Source organism: Talpa occidentalis, unplaced genomic scaffold (genome assembly GCF_014898055.3).
Source record: "Talpa occidentalis isolate TD23 unplaced genomic scaffold, MPIMG_talOcc4v2.1 talOcc4.14, whole genome shotgun sequence".
NCBI classification, from domain to species: domain Eukaryota; kingdom Metazoa; phylum Chordata; class Mammalia; order Eulipotyphla; family Talpidae; genus Talpa; species Talpa occidentalis.
The window spans coordinates 64,753,083-64,771,781 of record NW_023601433.1 but is presented as its reverse complement, the minus strand read 5'-3'; the positions used below and the strand labels follow the sequence as shown (position 1 = coordinate 64,771,781).

Genomic DNA, 18,699 nt, shown 5'->3' with positions numbered 1-18,699 from the left:
GTTCCTCTTACTAGCAACATTAGCAATGAATTTTGTATCCTGAGGAGCCACAATGAACAAACATGAAATTAAGTCAAATACAACATGACCCTACATGCATGCTAACCTCTTCAAATGATGCTCACAGGAACAGTTTTGCTTTAATATTAATAACTGAATATTCCAAACAAGAATCATAGTCAGTGCAGTGAGATTATGCACTCTGTAACACACAAATGGGAGCTGTGATTGTAAGACAGCACACATAAGGTCACTTAATAAACTTAATGAACTAGGAGGCACAAGATTTTAAGGGGAAAAAAAATTAACAAGTATGCAAAAAAAAAACTATACACAATTGAATTCAAGACTTTAAACATGTACATCAAGGAAAATTAAGATCAACCATACATCCCAGCAATTTTCTTTTTCGAGTAAAAATAAAATTTCAATTATCTAACTAATTTCCAAAAACTGTCACATTATTTATAATGTCTACCTACTTCTAGGATATTGTTGTACAGTAATGCCAGACAAATGGCTCAACAAAAGTCTCCAATTACTAGTTAGTGAGTTTACCTGGAAAGCAGCAGGGGTATACTGCTCCTGGCTTAAGCCTGGGGCTCCAGTACAGAACAGCTAGATACCAAACCAGTGGAGAGAGAGGGAGAGAGGCATAAGAGCCACTTCTCATCACCTATGTCCTCTCATAGACCAGGCTATTAATATTTGCAGCCTGAGACTGCATATTCTAAGCACCTGCCACCCTCCCCCTATTCAGAGCCCAAATCAAGACAACTGAATGCTTTCACTAACCAACATTTAATCACTTGGATCTTAACAATAGGAGCACACACCCCAGGGTAAGGCTCTGCACTGGGAAACCAAAGAAAACAATGCCCAGCTTGCATCTCAAAACAGCCTAGAGGCTGAGGCTGGTACCAGACTAGACAAGATACTTAGTCCAGGGAGTTGGCTTAGAGAAGGGGATCACTATGGATGCCCACCACACAACTCTGATACCTACAGCACAGGAGGAAGCTTAAATCATTGACGCTCACTGGAAGCAACCCTTAAGAAATACCCTGGTTCCTTTCTACCTATTACTCCTTGTTGGTACCAGTTCTCTGGCCATCTAAACAGATGCAAAGGCAGCAGTCTTTCCTACTACAACCTATGAAAATGAAAAATGAAGAGAAAAAAGAACATATCACAAATGCTGGAGCAAAAATATGAGAGAAGTCTCACTGCAGTAGAACTACAGAATATACCTGAAAAGAATAAAGACTGGCCAAACATAAGATAGTTAGAATTGAAGGATCTAAAAGTATTATAAACAAATTAATTAAAAAAAAAAAAGTAAGGGGCCCCAAAAGCAAAACAAATACAAATAATGGCGTGAGCTCAAAGCACAATGTCAGAACACAAACAAACAGAACAAAGAGAAAAAAGGATTAAGAAAAAGAGCCCTTTGGGATAACTGAAGAGAGAAATCCCCATATGATGGGGATCCCATAAGAAAAATAGACAAAGATATAGAAAATTTATTTAAAGGAATAACTGCTGAGAACCATGTCAACCTGGAAAACAAACCAGATGTCCTGATCCAAGAGTTTCAAACAAAATAATACTAGACATAAACACACCTAGACACATTATAATAAAACTGTTGAAAACCAGTAATAAACAGAATACTAAAGCCATGGAGAGAAAAAAAGAGTACACTATAAAGGAATACCAATCAGACTGTCCATAACTGTTCAGAAGAAACCATATAGACAAGAAGAGAATAGCAAGAAATTAAAGTTCTCAAAGATGAAAATTTCAAGCCCAGACTCCTCTATCCTGAAGGTTAACATTCAAGACAAATGAAAGCATAAGGAGCATTACTGAAAAGCAAAAACTAAAAGAATTTATCAACACAGACATCCATGGAAAGCTCCACCCAAAAAATGCCACACACACGTTTTTTTCAAGTGTATGTGGAACTTTTTAAAGAATAGATGCTATGTTGGGACACAAGTCAACAATAAGACTACAAAAATTGAAATCGTATCAAGTACTCTTTCTGACCTTAATGCAATATAGCTGGAAATCAGTATTAGAAAAACAAAAACAAAGCAGGGGAAAAAAAAAAATAAATATAGGGGCAAAACAATACATATTTTAATACCTACTGGATAAAAGGGGAAATTAAAAGAGAAATTAAAAAATACCTTGAAACTAATAAAAATGAAGATAGAAGCTATCAGAATTTAGGGACTGCAGCAAAGTGGTCTTAAAAGGAATGGCAAATGACAACTGCAATACAGGCCCTCATTCAGAAGCAGAAAAAAATCCCAGATACACAAGTGAATACTACATTTAAAGCAACTTGCAAAAGAACAAACGAGACCCAAAAATAGAAGGATGGACGTATTAAACAAACAGAAATAAAGAAACAAAGATCAAAAGGACTATACAAAAGATCAGTGAAACTAAGAGCTGGTTGTTCAACAGGATAAAAATAGATAAAGTTCTAGTGAGGCTAACAAAGAGGAGCAAAAATACCAACAAACAATTGAAAAGAAAAAAGGAGAAATTACCACAGATGATGTAGAAATGCAAAGGGTTATAAGAGATTACTTTGAACAATCAATCATACAACAATACATTTGATAATCTCGAAGAAATGGACAAATTTCTAGATCATACAGTTTAGCAACACTGAACCAGAAAGAAGCAAGAGTTGGATAAATCAATCACACACCCAGGAACTGAAACAGCAGTAAAAAAATCTTCCCTAAGACAAAAGCCGAAGAACAGATGATTTCACAAATGTATTCTATCAAACCTTTAAAAAAGAACTTATGCCCATCCTACTCAAATTATTTCTAAAGATCCAAGAATTGGTTTTCAAACACATTTTACTATGCCTACAGTACCTAATATCAAAACCAGATAAAGATAACACAAGAAACTTATAGACCAATACCCCTGAATGAATACTGATGTGAAAATCACCTATACTAGCAAATTAAATCCAACACTTTGTCACAAGGATTATACATCATGATCATTTGGGATTTTTACCCCAGGGATGCAATCATAAATCATAAAGCGATTCCAAATGCTATAAATGAAACTATCACTATTCATAGACATGCCATATATAGAAAATCCTAAAGACTCCACCAAAAAGTTTCTAGAAACTTCAGAAACAACATGAATACAACAAAGCAGCAGGTTACAAAACCAACATTTCAAAATCCATAATACTTTTATATACAAACAGCAAATGAGGATAAATTAATTCCATTCACAATTCATTCAAAAAGAATCAAATACCGGGCCTCCCCGGTGGCGCAGCGGTTGAGCGCTGGGTTGCGAACCTGCCCGCAGCCTCTGCAGCTTGGGTTCAATCCCCAGCTGCTCACCGGCCACTGGAGGAGGGTCCTGCATGGTGTGCAGACCTCTCCTGCCACCCGCTGCTCCCCACAGCAGCGTGCTTCGGTTCTTCTGCTTGCTCTGCTCTCTGCTCTGGCTCTGGTGAATTCTCTCACCCTCCCACGCTTCTGACTGTACCCAGTGCTTGTATAAATAAATAAATAAATGAATGAATAAATAAATCTTTAAAAAAAAAAAAGAATCAAATACCTCAGAATTAACTTAACCAAAGAAGTGAAAGACCTATATAAGGAGAACTGTAAGACATTATTAAAGGAATTAGTGACTTAAGAAGATGGAAAGATATTCCATTCTCATGAATGGGGAAGATCAAAATGACAATCTTACCTAAAGCAATATATAAGTTCAATGGAACCCCTATCAAAATACCAACAATATTCTTTAAAGAAATTGTACAAAAATGACATTTACATAGAACCATAAAAGGCTCATATAGCAAAAGCAATCTTGAGAAAAATGGAAATGAATATATTATGTAACTTGACTTAAAATTGTACTACAAAGAACAGTACAAAAACAATATAGAATTGGCATTACAAAAGACATAAGGATCAATGGAACAGAACTGAAAGTTCAGAAATAAATCTATGTACATAATACTACTTAATTTATAATAAAGTAGTCATAATCATACAATGGGGAAAGGAGAGCCTCTATAATAACTGAGGCTTGAACAGCTGAAAGGACACGTGTAAAATAATAAAGTTGGATGACCCTCTAACTCCATGCACAAAAATAAATTCCAAAGAGATTAAAGATCTAGATATAAAACCTGCAACAGTAAATAATATGTAGAGGACAATGCTGGTGATATTGTTCCATGACATCAATAATAAAGGTGGCTTTGGAGACTCGACCACTATGGCAGGAAAAATAAAAGCAAGAAGAAACAACTGGGATTTCTTCAAATATGAAGTTTTCACAGTGAAAAAACATATCAAAGATATTCTACTGAAATCAGAGAAAAGTGCACATATTACATAACTAATAAGGGGTTAATATCCAAGATACATAAAAAACTCACAGAATTCACCAACAGAAAAACAAAACAACTAGTAAATGGGCAGCAGATCTGAACAGACAATTCACCCACAAGGATATCAAGAAGGCCAACAGATACATGGAAAAATGTTCATCATCACTCCCAACTGTGGTTAAAAACACAATGAGATGCCAACTCACACCTGTGAGAATGGCACACATTAAAAAGGGATCCAAAAAAAATAAATAAGTAAAAAATAAAAAGGGATCCAACAAGTAATAGAGATGATGCAGAGAAAAAGCAACGCTATTACACTTCTGATGGGATTGTAAACCTGTGTAGTTATTAAGTAAAGCAATCTGTATTTACCTTAATAAAACAAAAAGTGAAATACTACGTAAGACCCAATATTCTCAATCTTAACCATCTAACCAAAGAACATGAAACCACCAATTCAAAAAATGATATGCTCCACAACCTTTATTGCCACATTATTTACGATAGCTAGGACATGGAAACAACCTAAGTTCCTGCTGACACAGGACTGGATTTAAGAAGATGTAATATAACCTCACTATGGAGCACTATTCTGCCATAAGGAAAGACAAAATGCTGTCATTTCCAGCTAAATGGAAGGAGTTCAAGGGACTTATGTGTAGTAAAGTAAGTCAGAGTGACAAAGACAAATACTGGACATTTACATAACAGATTTCTCAACATAGTAAAATACTTATAAAAAACAACAGACATTGAGAAAGTAAGGCTTCTATGGATAAGAGGTAGAGGTGGAAGGAGAAAGAGTCAAGGAAGCATACTACTTAAAGGGAAGTGTGTAAGTGTGTGTGTGTGCACATACCTATATGCATTTCAGAAAGATAGATTATGGATTTAGAATGAGTTATGTGTATATATATATAAATATAAAAGGTACAATTGCTAATAGAAGATATTTCCAGAGTGCAAAAAGATACTGTGGGCTCTACATAAGAGAAATGAGAAATGCTTCTGTTATCAGGACAAAAAAATGAATATAGCCACAGTGGTGAAACAGACAATGGGACACACAAGCAGAAAAGACAGACAGTATTGATAAACTGAGCTAAGAAGTTGATTTCAATTAATTTAACTACAGTAGTGGATACAGTAGTGGATCATCAATTGAGAATGAGTAGAGAAATATCACACATTTTCTAAGAGAGGAATAAATAGCTTATAAGCACTGTGGAAAAGAAAAAAATTATGAGAAAACATAGATAAACTGACATATAATTAGGGGCCTGTTGGATTCTCAGTGTTATAAATTAAAAAAAGAAAAAAGAAATAGAAGCTGAATGCCCTGACTTGTCTTAGAACACAGCAGTTCAATGACTTAATAGTACTAAAGCTTTGTGGTGGCTTTTTCTTTGTGGTAGTAGCTAGGTTGACATATCGGGTATACTGATGGATCCAGCCAGCAATCTGGGCAGTATAACAGGTTTCTTTATGACAGGTAACAGTAACTTTTAACCCTTCCAACGTGAAATATCACCTCCCTCCCATTTAAAAAACAAAAATTCCATTCTTCTCATTGACAGATCCATATTATAAAAAAAATTCACTATTGTCATATTTTGAATTTTGTGAATAAAAACTTTGTCAGCATAGTATTGATTTGTCTCCTGATCCTCAATGCCTAAAAAGTTTACTATCAGGCCCTTTACAGAAAAAGTTGATAAGACGCCCTGATGTAGATATGATTCCCATCTCATACAATTGTTTTGAGTACCAGCTACCCCCACCTTGAGCAGAGCTCAGCCTGAACAATCTCTCATACATGCCTAACTACGGGCTAGCACAGTCCTCTTAGTACTTTACGAATAACAACACTAAACCTTCATAAGCCCGCTATGAGGCAGGCACTGTGTTATTTCCATCTTACAGGCAATGAACCTGCACTATATGCAGGGGAGCTAAGTAACTCCTAGGATAAGCAGCTGGCAAACAACTGGCTCAAGAGTCTATGTTCTAAATCAGGGGGCTGGCTAATTTATGTGGAAATGGATAGATAGTAAATATTTTAGCCTTTGTGAGCCAGATGGTCTTTATGCAAACTACTCAATTCTGCTGTTGTGTTAAGAAAGCAGCCATAGAGTATATGTAAGCAAATGGATATGGTTGTGTTCCAATACAACTTTCATTAGAGAAACAGTAGATCCAAATATATATGAAAATGTAATCTATAAAGGTGTTATTTTGAATCAGAAAGAAGATGGATTATTTAGTTAATGATGTTTGAATATGTTTGTAGTCAAACAGAATAAAATAAAGTTAAGAGTCATAGCTCATACCACATAAAAGGATAAATTCCAAATATCAAAGAATTAAATGTAAAAAAAAAAAAAAAAACTAAAGGTACAGACTTTGTAAGACAATTTGGTGGTTGCGTGCAAAACTAAACAGTCTTACCATATGATCCAGCAAACATGTTCCTAGGTAATTACCCAACTGAGTTGAAAACCTATGTCCTTGGGGCCTCCCTGGTGGCGCAGCGGTTGAGTGCTGGGTTGCGAAGCTGCCCGCAGCCTCTGCAGCGCTGGTTCGATCCCCGGCTGCTCCCCGGCCACCAGAAGAGGGTCCCACATGGCGCGCAGACCTCTCCTGCCGCCCGCTGCTCCCCTCAGCAGTGTGCTTCAGTCCTTCTGCCTGCTCTGCTCCCCGCTCTGGCTCTGGTGAATTCTCTCACCCTCCCGCGCTTCTGACTGTACCCAGTGCATGTATAAACGAAACAAACGAACAAACAAACAAATAAATAAATAAAACATGCCTCTATAAAAGAGCAAAAAAAAAAAAAAAAGAAAACCTATGTCCATACAAGAAGAAAAACTGTATGTGAATATATTTTGTAGCAATTTTATTCACAATCACCAAACACTAGAAGTAATCAAGATGTCTTCCAATATGTGAAAGAATAAACAAACTGGAATACATCCATGTAATGGACTATTATTATTCAGCAATAATAGTCAAGCTATTCATCATGAAGCTTAAAAGCATTTGGTAAGTTAAAAAAAGCCAGGTTGAAAAGGAAAGATAGTATAGATCCTAATCATATGACATTTTGAAAAAGGCAGAATTGTAGAAACAGTAAAAATATTAGTTAATGGTGTCAGAGGTTCAGAAAGAGGAAGAAGGATGACTACATAGGGCACAGGACATTTTTATTCTGTGATACTGTGATGATAGATACTTGTCATTAAGGAATTGTTAAAACCGTATGACACAGAGTGGGCCTTAATGTAAACTACAGATTTTAAGTAATAATATGTATTAATATTGGTTCATTATTTATAACATCTGTCACATTAATGCAAGAGGTTAATAATAGAGAAAATTATATAGACAGGGTGGTTATATGTAAGTCTTTGTACTAGCTGCTTAATTTTTCTATAAATCTAAAATTATATTAAAATATTCTATTAATTATAAAATAGTCAGAATACAAAGAAAATAGGACATAGTCCCACTAAAACCTTGAAGAAGGAAAATCTGGTATATTTATCACTTAAAATTCTAGACTACAGAAAAGCTTGATAAATTGAAGTATATAAAAATAAAAAAAATTCCAAATTAAGCAAAAGCAAAGTTACAAGAATTATGGAAAAAATATAAATGCCACTCATATTACAGACAGTATCTGTCCCTAATATACTAAGGACTCCTGGAAATCAGGAGAGGATATGTACAGACAGTTTACAGCAAAGGAGACACAACAGCTCTTAAACAGAACTCCTAAAAAGATGTTTACTTCAGCAATAGCAAGAGCAAGTCTTTGACTAGATGTAAGACTATCCCACCCTACCTCTACCCCTTAAAGACAAGGGTTAAAAGGGAGCCCCACCCACTCCTTCCCAGGCACCCAAGGTAAAGAGGACTCTTGGGCAACCAACCTTCTCTACTCTTTGAATGAGAAATTAAACATATGTGTGCTACTCTTGTTTATACCAGTCTCTACAAGAAGCTCCAGATTTTCCCTCCCATCATTAATATCTCTATAGATCCATAACTACCTAACTTCTGAAACCTCCCTTTGTATCTGTATTTCACAGTCGTTTATCAACAAAAGCCCTTATTCTGGGTCCTTTGCTCCTTCAAGAGCATGGCTCTCCCAACGAAACTTATTTCTCCTGTAGCCAGCATAAAGGTAGCATTTTGTCTTCCCATGGTTCTTGTACACATGAGGTAAAGTGTCCTCTTTGCTCCCTTTGCTACTTCCAAATCATTATCCATCCTTTTTTCCTAAAATATCCCAATAGGGCATGTGAGACAATCTTCTTGCTGCAGTACATTTAAAAAGAAACACAATGGCCCTCAACTCTCAGTGATTTTAACAGGCTCAATGCTAGTCCCCCCAAATCTAATACCGCATTAATTCTCAGAGATGTTAATAACAACACAAACGTTGGTGCCATCTTGGCTTTTCAACTTCTACCCCACCTCATTAATTCTCTTGGTCACATCCTAAATCTTTTCATTAACCAATAACTGAAAAAATGTCTATAATCTCAACTTCAAGCATTCCAACTATCACCTTCCATTTTTCTCACCCATTCACTCCCAACTCTGTGCTTAATACCCAACTCTGCTTATTTAGAGAAACTCACATATGCTCGGGCCATGCAGCATTCATATAGATGGTATCCACTCAGGCAGGCTGCTCTGCTTTTGGTTCTCTGCTTCTTTTCAACTTTAAAATCATAAGGTCAATGTTATCCCCTCACATCCATCCTTCCCAGAAAAATCGACGTAGTTCTCCCTTTTCATTTGCTCACTATCTTCTTAGCCCATTATCAGTTTATCTGTTTATTTCTATCTTCCATTATTAGACTAAAAATACTGCTGATCATAAAGGTTGTGCTTATTTTATTCTCCAGTGCATACCCAAAACATGATATTCATCCAGAAAAATTTCTAGGTTTTTCTCAAATAAACGAAAAAAATAACTGACTCAAAGAGAATGAAACCAACAATTGTGTACTGTTACAATGAAAAAACATGGAAATTAAGATCACGTTGTACAAAAATCCTTTGAATTTATTCCTACTGAAACACTTTCCCTAATTTAAATTATATTAAGGAAACAATATGCATCAGATTCTCATGCATTAACTGGGCAAAGCCACAGTACCTAAGAGCTGCTGTGATAATTAAAAAATTTGCTTCTGGGGCACTTAAACAAGACATAGCAAATAATATGCAGTCAATTTAAATGTTAACTAGTATTCTTAAAAGAACACTTACAAGACTTTGGAAATTAAGGCCTACAACTTTACGATATGATTACAACAAAATATATACTGAAGGGATCTGTTTTCCTGAGGCTGACCCCTTTACCTCAAAGACATCTGGTCAGAGATTACCTATCCCATTAAAAAAAAAACAAAACAGGAAATATTCTATAAACCCCTGGTTAAAGGTTAGAAATAGTCACAGAGCAGGTCCAGAGCAAGATGATACAGTCCATGAAAACTATTTTTAACAAATTCTTTCTCAAAGATTTATATTTTTCACAAAATATCAGTAGTGGCCATCATTTTATTTCTATAATTCTGTTTGAATAAATCAGATTTACTAACTACACATATTCATTAGATAAAGTGATGCTTTCTGCCTACAGTCAACTTTATCTTACACTAAAGCTAAGCAAGATAGCTCAGGTATAAAATAGCAGAAATTAACCTGAACATCAATTACAGAACTCAATTTCAACATGCTATTTAATTTACACATACCCTACTTTTTTTCACATGAGAAAAACAAATAAAAAATAGAGAAAAACTATTTATTATGTGCAGTGATGTTTAACAAACTGCTACAGTCTTTCTGAAAGTTCTCTTTATTCTAAACAGACTTCCATTTCATCATATGATTTCACTGGTTAGACATTTCTCAGTACTTACTCACTCACTAGAACTGCACACTAAGAATCATGTGACTATCTTAAGAATGCAGAAAAAAATTTCTGAATATGTTTTAACATTTTAAATCTAGCAAATTCAAACATTTCAGGCTTCCAAAAAAACCAGTCTAGAGTAAACAGGAATTATATCTTCTATCTAGTAGGTTTCCTAAGATTGATGCAATTACTTGAAATTATTACATAATTTTAACTAAATTATTATTAGTGTGTTAAATATTCTTTACACAACTAATTAAAACTGATGTTAAAGTAGAAAATGATTTCTACATTGTCAATTTGACAATCACTGCAATATTAACAAATATTAAAAGAAATACACTTTTAAGGCTGACAAGACATATTAATTAAATAATCAGAAATGTTGGGCAGTTTTATACAACATGCCTATATGAAGACAAAAGTGGCTACATAGAGTGCATAGGGAGGGAAATATGGATAGGACTTAGTCTTGTCAGTGCTGATCTTTTTTAATGGTCTTAGTTTTTGAGCCATGTGAATACATATCTCTTTTTAAGATAAAGTATACATTTTCTATAGGAATATTTATTTAAATTAACAAATATAAATAAACACGTATTTATGTGTGGTCTAAAGAAGAGAACAATAAGATTTTTTTTAAAGAGGAAGAATTAAGGAGGATTTTTCAAAACACCCTTGGGAGCTATCTTTCTGGATCACACTACTGACTAAATGAAATTTCACAATAATGGCTTTTTTCCCTCTCCTTTAAAACTTGAGTATATTTCCAAAATACCACAACTCTAGAACAGATGATACTTAACAAAAAATAAATTAAGGAAGATGGGAAAGGGTCAAAAAGATTTTAAAAAATTATTTTCTTAGGAAAGACTTAAATTAATATAAATAATCTTATTGATGCATTAAATAACTTTATATTATATTGTTTACTAATTATTTAGATTATAAAAAATCCAAATTATACTGGAAGAGAAATGCTTTTCAACTATCCATAAATCTACCCTCTTAAATACATCTCTAAATTTTATAAAATTTCAGATTAATACTAAATGTCACTACTTTTTTTTTTTTTACACTACTTTTTTTAAATTTAGAATGTTGCCTTGTATACAAACAATTGTACAACTGCATCTGGAATGCCAATCCATAATTTCCCTCTATTTCAACATACCCTATCTAAATGTCTTAGAAAAACTCATGTCACATTTCCCCGCTCAAATCGATTACATGTGCCAGTCTTCTGAAAAGCACCAGGTATCAATCTAAAACACTTCACTGAAAAACCTACAGTATTATTTTAATATTCTTATGCTACCATCAATAAATCACATTTTAAACATACCTAGCCAGATTCCTAGATAATAACCGACATCCTTAAGTTTTACATATGCACTAATCATAAAATTATTTCAAAGATTTAACAAATCTTTAAGTAGTTATCAAGAGTAGGGGGGGCTTTTAATGAGTAAAGTCCAGTTGAAGATGATGAAAAACTTTACAGAAAAACAGTAGTAATGATGCTACAACAATGTGAATGTAATGAATCAAGCCTTAAAAAGGTTAAAATGATAAAATTTGCCATGTATAATTTTACTACAATATAAATATGAGTAATAAATCACATCTATTTTTAGGAACTCCCACCATATATATCTTATAGCATACTGCTACCAGACAAGAATGTTAATGATTTTCTATCACTAAATTGATCTTGAGAATATACAACTCAATTCTGTAATACTTACATTAACAATAAGACTCAGCCTACAAAAAATGTTTTAATTTCTTTTAGAATAAGAAGATTAAAAATGAGCTTAGGGGGTAAAGAAAATGTTTTAGTGTATAATGATATATTTGTTTTTATAAAATGCAGTCAAAAATATTTTTATTATTTTTTAATGAAGAAAGGGATCTATAAAGGCTATAGTACCTAATGCCCTATGAAATAATGTGCCCTGATACTTGCTATTTCTCACTGAGAGATTATCACAGTATTGCAAGAAAGTAAAAACACAAATGGTATGTATGTAAAATATTATTCTTAAAGAGAAATCATATACATGCAAATGTTGAGCGTTTGGCATTTTAATGTTAGAATGATATCTCAATTATTAATAAATCCCTTTCAAGCATATCCTTATCAACAAGAGCAAGGAAGAGACATATCCCATTTACATGAACAAGTGAATACTTGGAAATTAATAAAAATGTAAAGGAACTAGAGATCAGTAACTGCTGAAAAAATAAGTGGAATGGAAAAAGAAGAGGAAATGAAAAATATGGACTAAAAGGACAACAGACTCATCATTTATTTATTTATTTTTAAAGATTTATTTATGCATACAAGAACCCGGGTACAGGCCAAAGGTTTGGGGGGTGAGAGGATTCAACAGAGACATAGTAGGGAACAGAATGGGCACTGAAATGCACTGTTAAGGGGAGCAGCAGGTGAGACAGGAGAGGTCTGCTGCGCCATGTGGTTAGCTCCCTGGCAGTACTGTGGGTAGCTTCATAGTGCTGAGACTTAACCCTTTGCGCCACCAGGGAGGCCCCAACTCATTATTTAAATTAAAAAAGCTAAACACTTTAATAATTCATAGATACAGTGCAATGTCAGTCAAAATGACAGTAAGTGAAATATTAAAGAATACACTCCAAGTATGTTATCTAAAATAAATTCAGAAATAAAAAATGAGCACACACCTGAACCTATTGATACTAAATAAAAAAAAAAAAAAAAAAGAAATTAGTGTATTTTAAATACATGAGGACAACATGGAGAGACCTTAAAGGCATTATGTTAGGTAAAATAAGTCAGAACAAACAAAAAACAAATACTCTATGATCTCACTGATAGATGAAATAGAAAAAAAACTTTAATGCAAAGTAACAGAAAATAGACTGGGGATTACCAGAAGTGGATATATGAAGAGGTGTACAGGTGAAGGTGGTCAAAAGGTACAAACTTCAGGCTTCCCTGGTGGCACAAGGGGTTAAGCACAGCACTCTATCCACAGCCTCTGCAGCACAAGTTCAATCCCCGGCCAGGCAGGTTGGTGACCCACATGGCGAGGCAGACCTTTCCTGTCTCACCCACTGCTCCCCTCGACAGTGTATTTCTGTCAGTCTGCCTGTTCTGTTCCCCACTCTGTCTCTGCTGAATCTTCTCACACCCTGCACCTCTGGCTTATACCCCAGTTCTTTTATGTATAAATAAATAAATCTTCTTTAAAAAGGTATACATTTCAGTTGAAAGGTAAATAAGTTATGGGGATGTAACGTACAGCACACAATAGGCACAGCTACAATACTTTGTATATTTGAAAGCTGCAAAGAAAATGCATCTGAAAAAGTCTTCATCACAACAGCAAGGAAATGAGTAACAAGTATGAAGAAACATAAATTGATTTCTAAATCTTTTAGTATATACCAGAGTTTCAGATGGGCTGCAAATGTATTTATTTATTTGTTTGTTTGTTTGTTTATTTATTTGGTTTTTTTTTTTTTTTTTTTGAGGATTTATTCATCCATCCATACAAGCACTGGGCACAGTCAGAGGCACGGGAGGGTGAAAGAACTCTCCAGAGCCAGAGCGGAGAGTAGAACAGGCAGAGTGATGAAGTACACTGCTGAGGGGAGCAGCGGGCAGCAGGAGAGGTCTGTGCGCCATGTGGGACCCTCTCCCGACAGCCAGCGATCGAACCAGGGCTGCAGAGGCTGCAGGCAGCCTCGCAACCCAGCACTCAACTGCCGCGCCACTGGGGGAGGCCCTGCAAATTTATTTTTTAACTGGAAAAATACAGAACATTTTTCATAACGAAGGAAAATTTGTCTTTTCATTTCAAGCAACTAACCAAATTATCACAAACAGTAACTATAAAATGAAGAATACCAATAATAAAAAAGAAAACCAGTATATGAAGAGAAAGGATTTTGTAACTGGAATGCTAGATAAAAGTTTTATCTCCAGGGCCTCCCCGGTGGCGCAGCGGTTGAGCGCTGGGTTGCGAAGCTGCGCGCGGCCTCTACGGCGCCGGTTCGATCCCCAGCTGCTCCCCGGCCACCAGAGGAGGGTCCCACATGGCGCGCAGACCTCTCCTGCCGCCCGCTGCTCCCCTCAGCAGTGTACTTCGGTCCTTCTGCCTGCTCTGCTCCCCGCTCTGGCTCTGGTGAATTCTCTCGCCCTCCCGCGCTTCTGACTGTACCCAGTGCATGTATAAACAAAACAAACAAACAAACCAGCAAACAAATAAATAAAGCATGCCTCTATAAAAAAAAAAAAAAAAGTTTTATCTCCAAAACATACAGGGATAGAGCTAGGTCGATACCCAATCCTCAACAAACTGTCATAAAATATGACTTCAATCAAAAAGAAGCAGCGTTGCACCCATTAATCATGTGCCAGGTACAACTGTAAGTATCATAAATATTTACACACACACACACACACACACACACACACACACGACAGAGATACTCACTAATCTCATACTTACAACAAATCCCCTAGGATATTATTTTTATTCTTATGTAGCAAACTAGATGGTAAGTTACCCAATGTGACACAACTCAGAAGCCAGAACTAGGATTCAAACCCAGGCAGTTTCACTACAGATTTCATGCTCTCAACCACTAAACTATTTGCTTCTTTCTTCAGTTTAGCAAATATTTATAAATGCTTACATCTATAAATCTAACTTTACTACATAGATAGAAATTACTATAAGACAAGAAAAAAACACCAATAAGCATGGTAAGAATGGTTTGAGAGAGAGCTTTGAGGACTGAGAGGATTATGATTTTCATGGTCAGTGAAAGGGAAAAAAGAAAGGCTTTGGGGGAGAAATAATATCCTATATTGGATCTTATGGATATGAGACTAGAACTAGGGAATGGGAAAAGAAAATATCCCATGCTAAAAGAACAGAATAGCGAAAAGCATTCAACGGGTAGAAAAGCACTAATGACTTAGTACTTGGATTGAAAAGAATGGCATGTACAAGAGACAAAAAAGGAAAATGACTCAGAAACCTAAGAAGTGAGATTAAACCCAATACAAAGGTAGGACAGTAACATGGAGACAGTTGTTAGATAGCAACCGGGTATAAGAACTGAACAGACAAGAAATGGAAAAAGAAAGAAATGCTAGGTTAGTTCACTCACTGAGGCAAGGTAATGAATGTCTCAAATAAAAGAAGGGCCAATGAAACAGAAAAAGGAACAGATAAGCAGCACACAGTAGCTACCCAAATTTTAATTAAATTAAGCAATGAACAGTGTCATAAATAACAAGACTTAGAACACTAAAATGTAAAGACAACAAAGGGAATGGAGGAGGCCACAATTTAGGAAATCAGACAGGAGAGCACATCAGGAGTCAAAAAGGGCTAGAGTGAAGGGGCAGTAAAGCCTGAAAACAAACTGCCCCTGAACTGATCTAGCCATGGTCAAGAACTTAATTAAGGAGATTTTATGTGAACAACATTCTGAGAGAGATTCTGAAGGAGACTGGTAGCATTTAGTAATGAGGTAACTGTAGAGGTGACACTGAGGTTTTAAGTGCAAATGAAAGAACAATTTTGTCATTAACAAAAACAGCAAACAAAAGAGAGAAAGCAGGTTTAATGCAAAAGGGAAATGAGTTCAGATTTTTAGAATGAGATCAAAGTCTATACATGTGGTAACAATACAAAAAGTTTAAGAAACTATCAGTATTCAGAAAGATAGAAAGACAAGCCAAAGAAAGCACTATCAAAGGGTAAAGATTACCACCAAATGAAGCAAGTACAAAGTGGTACTACTACCTACTTTTTCACATAAAAGTTCTTAGGACAATATTGTGTGGCATAAAGGGGCAAATGAGGCTACCAAAGCCAATGTTATTAGCATAAGTATTAGCATTTCATAAAAGTAAAAACACGAAAAATTAAGATTCTATTTCCCTAATCTTTTTTTTCAAGTCATTGATTAGTTGGGTGGAATGTTGCAGATGTGATAAAAAAAAAATGTTAGAAATAACCATCATAAGAATGGTAGCTGAGAAATCACTGACAACTTTAAAAACAGTCGGAAAAAATCAGTAGAAAAAGCTAGATTTCAGAAATCCAATAAGGACATGAATAAATAATTCAAATTTGTACATTTTTTACCATTACAATGTTATCCAGCTGGTTATAAGGAACAACCGAAATGAATGATTCCTCAAATTTTTTTTACAAAAACATTCTCTTTGTAAGAAAAATTGTAATTATATTATATTTTAATCCATGTTTCATTCATGGCAATAAAAAGAACAAATAAAAATCATCTGAAACTTTGCAACACTTACCCAGTGCGAGATTGACCAACTTTATCACAAATATCCAAAATAAGGCCCCAATCCTCAGCAGTATTCATCTCACTGGTTGCTTTCTCTAGATATCAGAAAAAGAAATTGAAGAAACATATTTTTTTAATTTTTTACATGTAAATATCACATTCAAGTCACTAAACTGTAATATAATTATCAATAACAAGTTTATCTTTGAAAGGGAAGCACAGCACTCGCATTACCTATTACAATCAATTTTTTACCATTAACATTTCATTTATTTGTTCAAGTCGACCCCATTCTATATGAGATTTTCTTTTCAAAAATAAAAAAAAAATTTCATTATCAGAAATACTTTACTTACCAATGAACTAATATGACTAGGAACAGCTTTGTATCAAGATGTGTCAGGTAATTAAATTAATCATCTAGTTTTATTAATTTTGGTTTGGGAAGGAGGGAAGAACTGAAAAGATAATCAAGGTGTAACTTAAGTAAAATCTTGACAAATTAAAAACATAAAAATAGATCTGGTAGACCGAACCTAATCAGCTAATTTAGTTCCCTATTAATTACAATAAAATGATTTTAAAGACAAATACATAAAGACAAAGAAAATAAAAGTGGTAATGCGACAGTATCTCAAAAGTTATATAGCAATATAGATATATGGTAACCTACTTAGAACACCCAAGAAAGATGAATCATATAGCAGTAGTTTAAAAAAAAAAAAAAAAAACACTTTAGAAACATCCAGTTTTTCAACCCACTGAATTTTCAGGAAACTCAAAAACTGGTAACAGAAGGAAGGATTGGAACTGACACAAATAAGAAAGCAGACATAAAGTTAAGAGGAAGAATAATTTAAATCTACTTTGCTTCCCTTATTCCAGGACTCTACAAGTACATCCCTTCACCTAAGCAAGTTTTTTTCTAAAGGTAAAGTAAAACTTTTGTAAACAGAAAGACTCCAGCCACAGGCACCAATTGGGAGTACTCTCTTGTTCCGAACAAATAACACTGAACAAAGTAAAAAAAAAAAAAAAAAAAAATTCAATTCTTAAATCCCTGAGAAGTGATTACCCCTTCCAAATCAGAGATATTACAGAGGAATAAAAGGAATCACAATTTAACAGAAGAGAAACTCATGAGCAGAAATACTACCAGAAGCCAGTACCAGGGTATGAAAATTTAAACTAACATTATGACAAATTGCTGGAGGCTGAAGTGCACACTTAGGAGTTAAAACACAAGAGGGACGTAAGCATTGAGGGCTTCCCACACTTTTGTGAGTTTCACTCTACTGAGTTCTCCCAGGTTCAGACCTTGAATAGTGGAGCAAAGTTTCCTCATTTTTCCAGCAAGGATAGGGGAACATAAACATTTTGAAATACGCCAGATCATTCTCAACTGAACAAGACCTACTTTCATGAGAAATTATTTTACAAGTACATAACCAACAATAAAAGAAGGAAGGCACACTATAAGGCAAAAAACAGTGAAGCAATAGGGCAAGCATCAGAACCAAACTCAGACATAGCAGGGTTGTGAGGGTTGTTGAAATTATCAGAACAGGAATTTTTAAAGCTATGATTAATATGCTAAGAATTCTATGCATGAACAGATGGGTAAAGTAAGGAGAAAGACGGAAATTCTAAAAAGAAATCATAAATAAATACTAGAGGTGAAAAGTATTAGTAGTAATGAAGAATGTTTTTAATGGAATCTTTAGTAGACAGGATACCATAAAGGAAACAATTTCTAAGCTGAAAATGTAGCAACAGACACTTCTGAAATTTAAAAGCAAAAAGAAATAGACTGGGGAGGTGGGGCGGGGTGGAAAGAGAACTGGAACAGATAACCCAACAACAACTATACCTAACTATAGTACGTGTAACTACTATAATGTAAACCTATAGCATAACTGCTATAACACAGGAATAATCAGAATACCAGAGGGGAAAAAAAGAAACAGAACAAATATTTGAAGAAGTAAAAACAAGAATTTCCCCACGGGTCTGAGACCACATAGCAGAACTAAATAAT

At 34.8% G+C, this 18,699-nt stretch overlaps 1 protein-coding gene across 2 annotated transcripts in view; it reads right to left on the bottom strand.

Annotated features, from left to right (window-relative positions):
* STAM (signal transducing adaptor molecule) overlaps positions 1-18,699 on the bottom strand; it is a 55,314-nt gene that overhangs the window by 27,002 nt on the left and 9,613 nt on the right. For both annotated transcript variants that reach the window (XM_037510678.2, XM_054695109.1), the window contains exon 2: positions 16,672-16,756. In XM_037510678.2, the coding sequence (XP_037366575.1) occupies positions 16,672-16,756 (85 nt within the window). The remainder of the gene's footprint in view (positions 1-16,671; positions 16,757-18,699) is intronic.